At 30.9% G+C, this 17,149-nt stretch overlaps 1 protein-coding gene across 4 annotated transcripts in view; it reads left to right on the forward strand.

Moving 5' to 3' along the window:
- The window catches only part of fhod3a (formin homology 2 domain containing 3a), a 72,914-nt gene that overhangs the window by 6,689 nt on the left and 49,076 nt on the right, over positions 1–17,149 (forward strand). For all 4 annotated transcript variants that reach the window (XM_051136961.1, XM_051136962.1, XM_051136963.1 and 1 more), the window contains exons 2-3: positions 3,252–3,364; positions 12,179–12,243. In XM_051136961.1, coding sequence (XP_050992918.1) covers positions 3,252–3,364; positions 12,179–12,243 — 178 coding nt within the window. The remainder of the gene's footprint in view (positions 1–3,251; positions 3,365–12,178; positions 12,244–17,149) is intronic.

Raw genomic sequence — 17,149 nt, forward strand, 5'->3', positions numbered from 1 at the left:
CTGCATTTATTTGATCAAAAATACAGTAAAAAAAATTGTACAATTTATTAAAATGTAAAATAGCTGTTTTTTATGTGAATATCTGTTAAACTGTAATTTATTTCTTTGATGCGCAGCTGCATTTTCAGCATCATTACTCCAGTCTTAATTGTCACATGATCCTTCAGAAATCATTTTAATTTTCTGATTATTAACAATGTTGAAAACAGCTGAAAACAGTCATACGTTTTATTTTTCAGGATTCACAGATGAATAGAATGTTCAAAAGAAACTGAAATCTTTATTTATTTACATTATAAATGTGTCACTTTTGATCAATTTAATGCATCCTTGATGAATAAAAGTATTAATTTATTTCCAAAACTAACTGTTAACTGCTAGTGTAAGTCTAAATTAATTTGAGTTTCCCCATTCAGAGAGCTGAGTAAATGAGTGTTTTAATGTATACGCACACCTGTGTTTGTCGTGAGCGCAGCTGGTCATCACACTCTTTAGTCATGCATACTAACGTGTTTAACACGTGAAGCTTTCAGCACGTGTGTGATGTGTGTTCAGACACACGCGGGTCGAATCTGACCCATTATCGTGACGACTGAGCGCCGTCTGATTGTTGATCAAAGCTACAAATCCATCGGCACGCGCTCTCAATGTAGTTCATGCTGCTGTTTTGTGTCCCGGGAGCACAGTGAAGGGAAGTGAAAGCACATGTGTGAATGTGAGGCGTGTGTCGCGTGTTTCTGTGCTTCACGGCTGACGGTAATTGCATTTACTGCGCTGTAATGTCTGAAACAGGGAAACTTCTGCTGATGTGTTTTATGCCTGACCCCCACAAAACTACAATTATTTCAGCAGTGTGACTCATCTGAAAGGGTGATCAGTGACCCACAATGCTGACCTGTAGTGTTTTAACTCATAAATACTAGTAACTTGTACATCAAGGGCGCAGGTTTGATTTTGGCATTGTTTAATCAAAATTATTGTTAGGGACAGTTTAGCAGTGTCATTTTTAATCGACTTTTCTTTCTGTTTTATGTTTTCTTTGGATTGTTTGACTTCTCATAGGGGAATATAGGAAAATATAACTTAATTTGTTAATTGATCTGGCAAGTGTGTGGAAACAAAGTTCTGGTAATCTAAAGCAGTCAAAACACATCCTATGTGTCCACTTATGGTGTGAATGTATTACATGCCTTGCCAAAATGGTTTTACTCCCCCCAAAAACAACAAAACAACATGGGTAGGCTACTATAGTTTTAAACCACGGTAACCACAGATTAACCATTTAACCATGACACTAACTATAGTTTAAACATGGTATTTGTAGTAAAACTGTGGTTATACCAAAAACATGGTAACTACACTTTTACCATAGTAAAACCACGGTTAAATTTCTTGGGGGATTTGTATTTGTGTATACTTTCTTTCTTTCTATTTTTTTTCTTTGTTTTCTTTTGTAACTGTACTGCCTTAATGGTTTAATGTTTCTAGATCTAGTTTCTAGCACCCGCTCCGAATTTCCGATTTGATCCACATGATTTGCGCCACGCGAAGATCCGATCAAATGATTCGCGAACCCGCTCCGAACTTCCCATTTGAATCAAATGAATCGCGAACCCGCTCCGATGTCCCGATCTAAATCAAATGATTCGCGACACGATCCGATCAAATGAATCGTGAACCCGCTCTGAACTTCCGATTTGATTCAAATGATTTGCGACACGCGAAGATCCGATCAAATGATTTGCAAATCCGCTCCGAACTTCCCATTTGAATCAAATGAATCGCGAACCCGCTCCGAATTTCCGATTTGATTCAAATGATTTGCGCCACGCGAAGATCCGATCAAATGATTCGCGAACCCGCTCCGAACTTCCGATGTCCCGATCTAAATCCAAATGATTCTTGACACGCAAATATCCGATCAAATGATTCGCGAATCCGCTCCGATGTCCCGATCTAAATCGAGTGATTCGCGACACGCGAAGATCCGATCAAATTTCGCGAACCCGCTCCGAATCATTTGATTTGAATCAAATGATTCGCGACACGCAAAGATCCGATCAAATGATTCGCGAACCCGCTCCGATGTACCGGTCTAAATCAGATGACTCGCAAACCCGCTCCGAACTTCCGATTTGAATCAAATGATTCGCGAACCCGCTCCAAACTTCTGATTTGAATCAAATGATTCGCGAACCCGCTCCAAACTTCTGATTTGAATCAAATGATTCGCGAACCCGCTCCAAACTTCTGATTTGAATCAAATGATTCGCGAACCCGCTCCGAACTTCTGATTTGAATCAAATGATTCGCGAACCCGCTCCAAACTTCTGATTTGAATCAAATGATTCGCGAACCCGCTCCGAACTTCCGATTTGAATCAAATGATTCGCGAACCCGCTCCGAACTTCTGATTTGAATCAAATGATTCGCGAACCCGCTCCAAACTTCTGATTTGAATCAAATGATTCGCGATCCCGCTCCAAACTTTGAAGTTTGAAGTTCTTATCTAAGTTTTTCGCAGCACGTGTTTTGAAGTTTCGATCTGAATCAAGCGATTCGCGATACGCGATTGGATTGGAGCGTTTCAAAACATTGAATCCTTTTGTGACGCAATGACTTGGAGCTTCGAAAGGGTCTGTTTCACCCATCACTACGTGCTTTTTAAAATCATTACGAGTGATGTCGAATTCAAAAATGAATGGCTGTTTTGATCTGGTTTTTGCTAGTGAATCGCTTGAACTGAATGATCGAAGTCACAGTTTGAATCAACTGGAGCGGTTCCAGCGTAAATGACTCACTCAAGTGATTCAGTTTGTCTGTTACCCGCTTTTTGCGTCTTCGTGTATGTTTACACGACACTGTCAGTACTACTACTGGCCTAGCTCACTAGTGTTATGCCATTGAATGAAATAGGGGAAAAACTATGATGTTTAGAAGTAAAATATCCATATTTCCATTCCAAAGCTGAAATCCAACACAAATCTACTCCATATTGAGGTGTGGTAACCGGTTTACTGCTAACTAGTGTAACACCCCATTAATATGACGAGCTGCAGCTCAAAATACATGTTAAATGTAAACATTGTGCATTATGATGGAGTTTGTAGCTTAATTCACTATATTTGAAATAGTTTGAGCTGCGGTTCAGTTGCTGACTAGTTGGTCAATAGGAAATCATACCATACTGTACGTTTAGTATCTCATGAATTATAGTATAATAATGTCACTGTTTGTCTTTTGTTTTGCAGCTCGATGACTGTGCTCTGCAGCTCTCTCACACCGGCGTATATCTGGATCTGGAGTCGACGCTGGACGAGCAGAGAGATGAACTGGAGGGATTTCAGCAGGACGACTCTGCAGGGTGAGACTCACACTACATAGTGCACTTGTGTTAGTGTTGTTGTGTGTGTGTGTGTGTGTGTGTGTGTGTGTGTGGCTCTCACATACAAATCACCTTAACAGATTTCCTGAGAGAGAGGGAGGGAGGGCGGGCGAGCGAGGTGTATGCGGTATTGTAAGTGCACTCGGTGTGATTTATCATCTGTGTTGAATGGCTCTCCTTCACTGCAGTACAGAGTCACTGCGGCAGCACAGATAGCATGTCATCATCATCTCACAGCTCATGTGTTTGTGTTTTGAAAATGTCAAAATAATAAAAAGTCTGTCTGGAAATGGGCAGAATTTAATGTGATGTTAAGGCTGAAGTTGCTGCAGATTATGATGCATGATTTATTATGACTCACATCAAGTGTGGGGCGGGGCTTGGTTCTGTGCTTCCATTGCTGATTGGATGTTAGGATGTGGGAGTGGCTCTCAGATTGAAGGGGTGGGGTTTAAGTGGATTTGATGATTAGAGAAGGAAGACTGTTGTTTCACAGTATACGCAGCATAATTATTGAGTTGGCTGGAGAAAGTCAACTTACTGAAATGCTGTTTAAACTTAATATGATTATTCCTCTTCTGAGACTAAAATTATCAACTCTAACTCGTCCTAGAGCTTTAACTCTACAAACTCCAAACTCAGCCCAGATCTTCAGACTGATCTGGCGTGCATTTCCCGAAAGCAACTACTGTGGTCGTAAGTTCCGTCGTTACCAATAGATTTCAATGGAGCTAACGATCATAGTTAGCTTACGATGCTTTTGGGAAACGCACCTCTGATGGAGTGTGCTGTATCTTTTTTAACTGATCGGACTTACGATTTTCCTACAAATGACAATTAAAATTGGAAAAAATCCCATAGACTTACATTGACGGAATGTTCAAATGAGCCAAAACTATTCAAACTACAACTGTCAAAACTCCCAGAATCCACTGAGACTCAATCAAACCTCTATGTACTGTATTTCTAATCAATCAATCAATCAATTTATCTATCCCTAGCAACTAGAATCATGCTAGCAACTTGCTAATCATATTAGAAACATGTTAGCAACATGCTAACAACTAGCTAATCATGCTATAAACATGCTAGCAACTTGCTAATCATGCTAGAAACAAGCTAGCAACATGTTAACAACAGGCTAACAACTTGTTAATCATGTTAGAAACAGACTAGCAACATGTTAACAACTTGCTAATCATGCTAGCAAAATGCTGACAACTAGCTAAACATGCTAGAAGCTAGCTAGCAACTTGTTAATCATGTTAGAAACATGCTAACAACATGCTAACAACTTGCTAATCATGTTAGCAACATGCCAACAACTTGCTAATCATGCTAGCAAAGTGTTAACAACTAGCTAATCATGTTAGAAACTAGCTAGCAACTTGTTAATCATGTTAGAAACATGCTAGCAAAATGCTAAGAACTAGCTAATCATGTTAGAAACTAGCTAGCAACTTGTTAATCATGTTAGAAGCAGACTAGCAACATGTTAGAAACTTACTAATCATGTTAGCAACATGCCAACAACTTGCTAATCATGCTAGCAAAATGTTAACAACTAGCTAATCATGTTAGAAACTAGCTAGCAACTTGTTAATCATGTTAGAAACAGACTAGCAGCATGTTAGAAACTTGCTAATCATGCTAGCAACATGTCAACAACTTGCTAATCATGCTAGCAAAATGTTAACAACTAGCTAAACATGCTAGAAACTAGCTAGCAACTTGTTAATCATGTTAGAAACATGCTAACAACTTGCTAATCATGTTAGCAACATGCCAACAACTTGCTAATCATGCTAGCAAAATGCTGACAACTAGCTAAACATGCTAGAAACATGCTAGCAACTTGTTAATCATGTTAGAAACATGCTAGCAACATGCCAACAACTTGCTAATCATGCTAGCAAAATGTTAACAACTAGCTAATCATGCTATAAACATGCTAGCAACTTGCTAATCATGCTAGAAACAAGTTAGCAACATGTTAACTACTTTTAAAACTTTTAAATCTTTTTAAGACTTTAAAACTTTCTAAAACTTCTTAAACTACAACTTTTTAAAACGTTCTGGTCCGGCTTTCTCAAGGCAACCTAAAGTTTATCTTGACAAACTTTTTTATCTAGTTATAATTAACTATTATTATAATAATTAATAAATGTTATAATACAATGTATTATTTCAATAATTAATCATTATTATAATTAATAAAAAAATGTAAAAAGCATATTGTAACCATAAATATTTTTTTTGTTTCTTGAAATAAAATAAACGTTAATTGAAATAAAATATTTTTAAAAACTACTTAAAATATATATTTTTTATTTCCACTAGTTGCCAAAGCAACATTTCTCATTTTTATTTTGTTTAATTTAAAATACTAAACTAAAAGCTAAAACTGAAATAAAAATATATACACATAAAATTATTAAAACTTTAACTTTAATGTTCTTTAAACGCCATCAGACATCTCTGATGTCGGTTAATGATCACATGAAATGATAAACGAATAAAATCGTTCATTTTTTTAGTATCTTATTCTAATGTTTTGTTTAATTATGTATTGTAACATTTTTATGATTTTATTTTTAGTACGTGTTTTATTTTAATAGTACTTTTTTTTTAATTGTCAATTTTTATTATTTAATTAATTTGAGGTCTTTTACCTTTATTATTTTAATTTTAAAATTATTTAAAACATTTTTCATTTTCATTTAGTTTAATTTAAAGTACTAAACTAAAAATTAAAACTGAAATAAAAATGTATAGACATAAATTTACTAAAACTTCAACAAAGGTAAGAAGTAAATGTAAAATATAAAAATAAAAACTAATTCAAAATATTACATGTATTTACACCATGTATTTCTGTCTTTAATTTTGTCAGATTAGAGTTATTAATCAAATAAAACTACTACTGTTACTACAAATTTGATTGCTAAAATTTTATTACTACAGATCACTTGGATTGGATTCCTAAAACACGATTAACTGTCTTCAGAGACGTGTGAACATGAATGTGTCGTTAAATTGTTGAAATGTGAACTGAAAATCTCAGCAGCTGATCAGTCTCGGTTTACAGAGGAGAGACGGGGATCATTTCCCTGTTTGGGATCGGCTTGCGGACTGTATGTTGAGAATCTCTGGAAGATTCTGGAAGGTTTTTCAGTCCCGTGTGTCTTGTTTTTGGTCTTTCTCATCTCCGTGTTTCAGGGAATGGTGAGTTCATGGAAAGAATGAGGCGTCTGGACTCGTATCTGCTGTCGGGTCAGTAAACGCGTCCCTCACTCATCAGATCTGGGAGAAAATGTGCTCTGAAAGATGTTTTGACAGGAAATGATGTGATGGAGAATCACTGTTTTGTTTCTGAAGTCTTATAATGCCAGTCAAGCACTGAAAACAGTCCTAATGTAGTGTTTCTTGATCATTTTCCTCTGATTGGCTGATCTACAGGTGTGGTTGATTGGGTGTTGATATTTATTTTAATTCTGAAATAATGTTTTTTTTTTTAAATAAATGTTTACATTTTTATGATTTAATACATTTTGTATTTATATATATTCCTAATTTAGAATTTATATTTAATATTCAAATTTCTACTTTGGAGTTTAATTATTTTTAATACATTTTATTTTAAATGTTTTTATTTATATTTTTTATGATTTCATAATTTTAGTAATTGTTTTATTTTGATTGTTTTATTTTAAAATTAGGTATTTAGCTTTTTTATGATTTAATAAGGTTTTTTTTAATTAACAAATTTTTAAAGTTTTATTGTGGTTGTTTTCATTATTTAATACATTTTTATTATTTAAGCTTATTTTTTAAAGTTTATATATAATATGTTTAATGTTAAATGTATATTTTGAAGTTGAATTATTTGTAAAAAAAAATTATAAATGTTTTAATTTTAATTTATTTGTATTTAAATTTTCTATTTTGCTGTTTAATTATTTTGAATACATTTTATTTTAAATGTTTTTATTTATATTTTTAATGATTTCATTATTCATTATTATATTTCATTATTTAGGTATTTTAATTTAGCATTTTTCTGATTTAATACATTTTTAAAAATAATTTTTTAAAAGTTTTATTGTGATTGTTTTTATTTTAAAATAAATTTTTTTAATAAAAAATAATTAAAATAATAAATAAATAAATAAAAATAATAAAACATATTTTTTAATGATTTAATACATTTTTAGTAGCTGTTTTATCTAGCTTATTTTTTAAAAGTTTATATTTAATATATTTAATTTTGAATTTATATTTAATATTTTGTATTTAAAATGTATATTTTGAACTTTAATAATTTGTAATACATTTTTTACAAACCTTTTTATTTTCAATATTTTATGATATCATAACTTTAGTAATTGTTTTATTTTGATTGTTTTATTATAAAATTAGGTATTTTAATATAGCATTTTTATGATTTAATAAGGTTTTTAAAAATTAACAATTTTTTATTGTGGTTGTTTTTATTTAAAATTTTTATGATTTAAAACATTTTTAGTATTTGTTTTACCTACATTTTTTATTATTTAAGCTTATTTTTTTAGTTTATATTTAATTTTGAATGAAGTTTATATTTTGAAATTTAATTATTTGTAATACTTTTTAAAAATGTTAAAAAAAAATTAGTAATTTAGTAATAATTTAGTTTAGTAATTGTTTCATATTTTCATATGTAAATGGCCTCTGATTGGTCGATCTGCCGCTGTAGTTGATCAGGTGTTGATATGTAAATGTAGGCGGTCATGCGTGTGCGTGAGCTCATGTTTGTGTTCTGGATGAGCATCAGATCCCGTGTTGACGTTTTTGCGGGTTGTTGTCGGGTGTCCCGTGATCCGTCAGCTATTTTCCAAATACGCCACTGAGTTAAACAAGTGAGAATGAGTCAGATGCCGTGTGTGTGTATTTGTGTAAAGGACGTCTGGACTGACCGTTGTCTCTTTATCTGTGATATTCAGTACACATGAACTCTGTCACAGTGTCTTTGTTTCATTATTTATTAGGGATGCACCGATAGGATTTTTTTGGCCGATACTGAAACCGCATTTAATTATTTTGCCCAGAGGAAATTGGATTATGCAACAGACATGTCTCATTGTCTCCATGCAGTTAAGCAATTAATAAGCTATCGCTCTCGGCCCTTTGCATGCTTTTTCTGATATGCCCACGGCTTTAAAATAATCCAAGTCAGCCGATAAATATTGTCGGCCGATACATCGGTGCATCCCTAGTGTTTCTGCTGATTATTCAGTCATTTCATCTGTAGGGTGAATTCAGGTAAATTGATCCACTTGTTTTCATTCGTCTCAATCAGTGACATAAAGTGTCCTGCTTTTTACTTTTGATGTCTCGTGTGTTGTATATCAGCTCTCAGGGATTCATCATTTCTCAGGTGAACCTCCTAAAAGCTGAAATACTGACTTACAGACACCCTGAGATTTTAAATTAATACAGTTCTCTGATGTTAATGATCACATGAAACAAATTATATATATATATATATATATATATATATATTAGTATCTTATTTTAATGTTTTTTAAAATTATTATGTATTTTTATAATTTTATTGTTAGTGTTTATTTTTAGATTTAGTAATTTTAGTGTTTATTGTAATTTTTTTATTGTACATTCTTATTATTTAATTAAATTAAAAGGTCTTTTACCTTTATTGTTTTAATTTTAAAATCATGTATTTTAGTTTTGCATTTTTATAACTACATTTTTTGTCAGTTTGATTTTGATCTTTATGATTTAATACATTTTTAGTCATTTTATTTTGCTTGTTTTTGCTTTTTATAAATTATTTAAGCTTGTATTTTTATTATTTGACAATTTCAGAAAGTTTCATTTTGAGTGTTTTTATTTTAAATTATCTTATATTAAGCATGTAATTTTTTTAGGTAAGTTTTATTATGTTTTATTATGATTTTATACTTTTATTTTATACTTTAGAGTATAAAGTAATAGTAGTAATTTTATTTTGTTTTTATGTGGTTGTTTTTATTTTACAATTATTTTGCAATTGTAATACAATTATTTCAGTTTAAAAATGATTACAGTTGTTTTATTACAGTTATCTTGTTTTTACTTTTGTTTTTAGTTATTTACTTTTGTTAAGTTTTATTTTGGTTGTTTTATTTTAAATTATTTAATTTTGTGATAACTCATTTTTAGTAATTGTTTTTTATTTGGTTTTATAATTTTTTTTGACTTTTATTATATTTATTATTATATATAATATTCTTTTGTATTTCTTTTTTAGTAATTGTTTTATTTTGATGATGTTGTTTTTTAATTTATTTTATTTAATTTTTTTTTTTTTTTTTACATTTCATCAGTGGATTCAGTCGTCTCCACGTGTTTTTGTGTGTGTGAGCATCAGTATCTCATGGCAGGAGTTTCTGGTGTGTGTTTGTGTTCGTCTCTGGCTGTGATTGACAGCAGTGTCAGTGTGTGTGTGTGTGTGTGTGTGTAGGTGTGTTTGTACTGTGTGTGTGTTCTGACGTGCGTCTGACAGATGATTGACATGTGAAAGTTTCTGCCATCAGTCAGACCTTCCTGTCACTGTGTGTGTGTGTGTGTGTGTGTGTGACTGCTTATCTGGACGTGTTTCTGACACACAGAGTCTGTGCTGATGAAGTGAAGCGGTTGAATGTTCGTCTCACACTGAGATGGAGCGAGCGAATCCCTCCTGCTGTATTTATTAGTGTTTGTATTGAGGGGTCAGAGGTCAGCGCTGGTGTCGCTCCGTACCGTGTGTGAATCGCACTGCTGTGTGTTTGTGTGTGTGTCGATGAGCAGCTTTGTGTACAAGATCCTAATGCAGCTGATCTCAAATCAGTCAAACAGGCAATTATAACAAACACATTCATCACAGACACATTAACCTGATGAAAAGTGTCAGTAAAGACATTTATAATGTTACAAAAGATTTATATTTCAAATAAATGCTGTTCTTTTGAACTTTCTGTTTATCTGTGAATCCTGAAACATGAAAGGTATTACAGAATGTTTCCACAAAAATATTGGGCAGAACATAATTTTAACTTTTTGATTAAAAAAAAAAGCTTAGTAATTTTGTTTTGATTGTTTTTATTTTAAAATTCTTTTTTTGCATTTTGTTTTAGCAAATGTTTTAATTTTTTATTTTTACCTTACTGTTTAATTACTTTTTTTATTGTGAATTTTAGCTTTTCATTTTTTTTTTATAAAATAATGTATTGTAAAATAATGTAAAATAATTTAGTTCACCGTTTTTATGATTTCATTCATTTTAAGTAAGTTTTATTTCATTTTGATTGTGCTGATTCTAAATTATTTATTTTAATTTTACGATGAAAATAAATGTTAGTATTTTCGTTTTTGTTGTTTTTACTTTGATTTACTTTTTTAATTTATTTTACTTTTATGTTTTTATGATTCAATATGTTATTACTAATTGTTTTATTTTGATTTGTTTCTATTTAATTTTTTTTTAAATCATTTTACTGTTATTTATTTATTTATTTTATCATAGCAGTATCCCTGATGAGTATAAGAGACTTAATAAATCCCAAATTTTTGAATGGTAGTTTTTTTTTTCCACATCCAGTATTACTAATAAAATGTAATATAAATTACAAAGATGTAAATAATATTTCTTTCATTATTATATATTTTATCCACCAAAAAAACAAAACATAAAAGATAAATGTATTGATTTTTGACACTTTTCACATTACAGAAGATCATAGAATTGATTTTTTTTTTTATTGATCACGTTTTTATTTTATTTATTTATCATTTATATTTTTATTTTATTTAGCATTTTCATAATATAATTTTTAGTAAGGGTTTCATTTTTTGTATTTTTCTTTTAAATTGTACCTTTTAATTAATTTAATAAGTCTTACCTTTATTGTTTTAATTTTAATAATTAAATAATTTATTTATTTTTTGTCAGTTTTATTTTGATTGATTATTTGGTTTTGATCTTTATGATTAAATACATTTTTAGTAGTTGTATTTTGATTGTTTTCATATTTAAAAAATCGTATATTTTAATGATTTAATCATTTTAAGCAAGTTTTTTTTAATTGTTTTATTTTTAACGTAATTATTTTTAGTAATTTTATTTCGTGTTTTATTTGATTGTTTTTATTTTACAATTATTTTATAACTGTTTTTATTACAATTATTGTCATCAAATATTATTGCAGTTATTATTTTACAATTACCATGTTTTTAATTTTGTTTTCAAATTCAAAAATGTTAGGTAAGCTTTATTTTGACTGTTTTATATTAAATTATTTAATTTTACATTTTTTATTCAAAACTGATTTTAGTAAAGTATTTATCAAAATGTACTGAAATAGTGTATTTTAATAAATTTAAAATAATAAAATAATATATATTTATATATTGTAAACAATTTTTTTGCCTCATCCTATTTCTTGGATATTTCTTTTTTACTAAGCTCGTCATAATGAGTTTAATTTTATTTATAAATAAATGAGTAGAGAATAAAAGGTCATGATGGAAGAACATCTGCATGGAGGAATAAAATGAGGTCAGCAATAAATCAGCCGGTTCTCGTGTTTCTTATCAATGGCATGTTAATATTGAGCGACGTTTCCCAGAAGAGCCAAGAGCTCATACACTGATATCAGAAGAGCTGAATGACTTCTGAAGTGTTTGTGTGTGTGTGTGTTTCTGGTCAGTATCTCTTCTGATTTATTTATTAATTTCTGTTCTAATCATTATTTCTGTTTTTCTCTGTGTCTGTAGGAGAGGAAAAAAGCATAGTGTGATTTTACGCACCCAGCTGAGCGTCCGTGTTCACGCGTGTATCGGTGAGTACAGTACAGTAAAAATACAGTAAAAATAGTGAAATATTATTATAATTTCAAAACAGCTGTTTCTATATGAATGTCTGTTAAAATGTAATTTATTTCTGTGATTAAAGCTGTATTTTCAGCATCATTACTCCAGTCTTCAGTGTCACATGATCCTTCAGAAATCATTCTAATATGCTGATTTGCTGCTCTAGAAACATTTTTGATGAAGAGGCTTCTATTAGAAATAATTTTGCTGCGATATTTCTGGTTTTGTGCATGTGTGTGTGGTCAGGCTCTGAGTCACGGTTGTAATCGTTATGAAGCGTCTGTCTCTCTGATAGTGTGTCTATTCCTGGATGGCGGGTCAAGTGTCTCATTGGCTGTTGCCGTTAGAGATCAGGGAGGGTCAAAGGTCAGGGGCGGGGCTTTGATGGCCCTCTCTCATCAGATTCATTAAAATTCACACTTGACTTCCCAGCATGCCTTTGTATGTGGTCGCATTTCCTGTGTCAGCGCAGACGAACATTTGACACCGTGTGTGTGCGTGTGTGTGTGTGTGTGTGCGTGTGTGTGTGTGTGTGTGTGTGTGTGTGTGTGTGTGTGTGTGTGTGTGTGTGTGTGTGTGTGTGTGTGTGTGTGTGTGGGGCTTTAAGTGGACAGATGAAGAGTTTTAAGTCTCCCACCACCTGCTTCCTCTCGACTCCCATCATCCCGCTGGACTGACTGTGTGTTGTGTTGTTGAAATCACTGTGTCACGTGACCTTAAGTGCTTTATTTCTTTAATATATTTTGTGCACACATATGCAGACAGTACACACAATCACGTAAACGCAGAAACAGACGGAATCACGGAATCCAGTCATAAAAATGGAGTTTACTGTAACACGGAATGTCACGGAATTTTGGGTTTTACCATTTAATTTAAGATAAAAACTGTTTTCATTTACACAGAAACTTCACTGTAACCCACCAAAATAAAAGTTCAACAGAAACGTATTAGTATAGTACTGTAAAACATATTGTAATACGTATATAGTAAACAAAAGTAATATATATATATATATATATATAGTAATATTATTATTATTATTATTATTAAAATTGTTGTTTATATTAAATAAAAATAAACAATTTTTCTTCCCATGTTTTAATTTTAACAGTAAAACTCTGTTGTGCTGCACATTGTTTGCCAAAAAAAGGAACTGATTAATTTGGTTCTTAATAAAATAAACATGTAATTAAATTGAATTAATTTGTACTAAAAATTCATTTAATTGTTAAAGTTTTATGCCTTAATTAATCACCACCGTTTTTGTATTAAACCATAACTCCAGAAAAATTAAATTAACAACATTGAATTTCTGGAGGAAAAAAATTATATATATATATATATGTATGTATATAGCACACTTTTATAAATTCAATTGATTTTACATTCTTTTTGATTATTACATTTTAAGTATATTAATTGTAACTATTATCACCAATTTTGATATTGTGATTTATGATTTAATAGAAATTTGACTAACACAGAATTTCTAAAAAAACAAAAACAAACAATTTCATATGGCATATGGTTCAATTCATGGTGTATTTCATATGGCACAGTTATTATAAAAAATAAATAAATGAAAAATTGAAATAAATAAAATAAAATTAAATAATAAATAAAATAAAATAATAATAATACTAATACAAACAAAGAGTTACGTTTTTGTGAACTCAATTGATTCCGCATGCTTTTTGAATAATTGATTTATTTAAATTTTGAATAATTAAAGTTTAGTTAAAGGAGAAGTCATAACGAAATTATTTTTTTTGAGGAAAACATTTCAGGATTTTTCTCCATATAATGGACTTCATTGGTGCCCGATTTTGAACTTCCAAAATGTAGTTTAAACACAGCTTCAAAGGCTCTAAACGATCCCAGCCGAGGAAGAAGGGTCTTATCTAGCGAAACGATTTTTGAAAAATAAAAATGTGTATACTTTTTAAGCACAAAAGCTCGTGTAACACAGGCTCTGGGATGCACGTTCACAGGTCGTTCTTGAACGATTCTTTCATTTTGAACGAATCTTTAATGTGACTCGGGAAGAATGAGTCGTCTCGGGGAGTGATTCATTCAGTCACACATGCACAACATCCTGTTAGGTTCTGTACTGGAATTAGTTCACCTGTTTTTCGAGTGGTTCATTCATCTTATGGGGCGTCACGTGATGAACGAACGACTCAAACCCGAAAACTTGTCAGATAAGATGTGAGGTGAACTAATCATAGACTAAAGACCCAGATAAACAATGAATGAATCTTTTCTGTTTCTTATAGCATTATAGTTTTGTCTTGTTTTAAGTGTGATCAGCGTTTGTGTAAGCAGTAGATGTGTTAGGGAAGTAACACGTAACATTGTAATTATATTTTGCTAAACAGGAACGAAATGACTCGAAAAAAGATTCGTTCATTTTGCTGAATGAGACTCAAAGGTCCGAGTCGGTAAAATGAACCGAACTTCCCATCACTACTACGAATCACGTGTAAGTTCATCGTCTGTGTACTGAGTATGGAGAAAAACTCCATCTTATTTTCACCTACAACTTCAGAATCGTCCGACATTGTTGTAGCTTTTTGTTCGTAAACAATGCTTGACTTACTTGCACTTTCTTAGTCTTTGCGTGTTCACTTTGTAAACACTGGGTCTGTAGATCCACGTGACCTTTCGACGTGATTCAATAGTACGTAGTGTCATGAACGCGCATCCCAGAGCCTGTGCTACACCAGCTTTTTTGCTTAAAAAGTATAAAAAACTTTATTTTCCAAAAAAAAAATGACCGATCATTTCGCTAGATAAGACCCTTCTTCCTCGGCTGGGATCGTTTAGAGCCTTTGAAGCTGCATTTAAACTACATTTTGGAAGTTCAAAATCGGGCACCAATGAAGTCCATTATATGAAGAAAAATCCTGAAATGTTTTTCTCAAAAAACATTATTTCTTTACAACTGAAGACAGAAAGACATGAACATCTTGGATGACAAGAGGGTGAGTAAATTATCTGTGAATTGTTCTGGAAGTGGAATCTCCTTTAAGGCATTACAATGAAATTCGGACATTTCAAATGTAAAAGACAACATTTTTTTGAAAATTTAAACAGAATTTTGAGCCTTATTATTGTAAGAAGTGTAATCCATTATTAAATAGTAGTAGTTTTATGAAGTTTTATGATTCCACATGGTTTTAAAATGTTATAATTTAATTAAATTTTCTGAAAACAAAAATTTTAAAACAGAATTTGAGAAAAATAAAATGGAATTTAAACTTAATTTTATAGGGCCCAATTATTGTCTAAAAATAAATAAATAAAAAAGAAAACAAACAAACAAATAGTAAAATTTTTGTGAACTCAATTGATTAAACATGCTTTTTGAATGATTTAAATTTAATTAAACCATTAAAATAAAATTCAGAAATTTCAAATGGAAAACACAACATTTTGGAAAATTAAAACAGAATAAAAAAAATTCATAAAAGTTTATCATTGTCAAAAATATATACATAAATAAAAATAAATAAAATAAATTAGTAATACTTCTTAAATAAATAAGTAGGTAAACAAAGAAATGATTGAGCATGCTTTTTGAATAATTAGAATTTAATTAAACCATTAAAATGACGTTCAGAATTTTGGAAAATTAAAACGAAAACATTTTATAGAACCTTATTATGGTAAGAAATGTAATCCATTATTGTTAAAGTTTTATGATTTATACAATCTTATGATTCAACATGGTTTTAGGGTGTTAAAATTGAATCAAACCATTAAAATGGAACCTAGAAAAATACACGGATAGAAACAAAATGCACAGAATTTGGGAAAAAATCAAACATGTTTCATATGCTCCTATAGTGTGCTGTGATTGAAATCCAGTGTGATTGTGTTTTGATTTCTTAAGTATCAGGACGGATCTGATCATTGTCTTGTTCTGATTACACTCGGGATCTTCTTGAGAATGTCTTAATCCTCAGCGGACCCTAAGAGTGATTAATCTGAGAGTAAAACAGATTTACGGCGATCGCCGTCCAAACAGCAGGTCTTGAGACGGTGGCAGTCTGGTTTCCATGGCAACGGTTACCGTGACACATGCGGGTCAGCGAGGCGGGAAAATAAAACCGTATTTACAAACTGAACTCGCTTTCTTCAGTGAACAGCAGCGGATAAAAAGCTATTTATTAGTTAAATCAGAAATGTAAAAATAAATAAAAAAAATAAATACATCCAATTGTAAACAATCAAAATAAAAACACTTGTGAAATATATTTGACTTACTAAATGTAATATTTTCTTTGTTTACCCGCATGTTTTATGACAATTAAAGATCAGATCAGAGAACATGTGAAAGTTTACCACAGGATTCCAGTAGTCGATTTAAAATGTATTAAAATGAGCAAATTATTTGTTACAGTATTGATGAATCTTCGTTAATGTTCATTAACAGAAGTACAACAGTTCATTAGTTCATGTTCAAATCCATTAAATCATATTCAAAGATGCAACTTTGGATTTTAATAATGTATTATATTATAAATGGTTTTTTTTATTATTTAGTGTTACAATATAGGATTAACTAAAACTAAAACCAGAAAACAATTTTTGTTACTGGAAATGAAACTTTAACTGAAATAAAATATTTAAAAACCTGAACTTATTTTATTTTAGCTTGATGCCAAGGCAACATTCCTCTTTTTCGTATAGTTTAACTTACTACTACTAAATATTATTAAAATAACAAGCTAAAACTGAAATAAAAAATAAATGAAAACTACACAGACATAAAAAAATTACTAAAACACACACACACAAAACCTACTACAACTTTAAGTAAACTTAAAATGGAAAAAAAAAAAATATATATATATATATAAATAATTT

Source organism: Labeo rohita, chromosome 19, assembly GCF_022985175.1.
Source record: "Labeo rohita strain BAU-BD-2019 chromosome 19, IGBB_LRoh.1.0, whole genome shotgun sequence".
Lineage (NCBI taxonomy): Eukaryota > Metazoa > Chordata > Actinopteri > Cypriniformes > Cyprinidae > Labeo > Labeo rohita.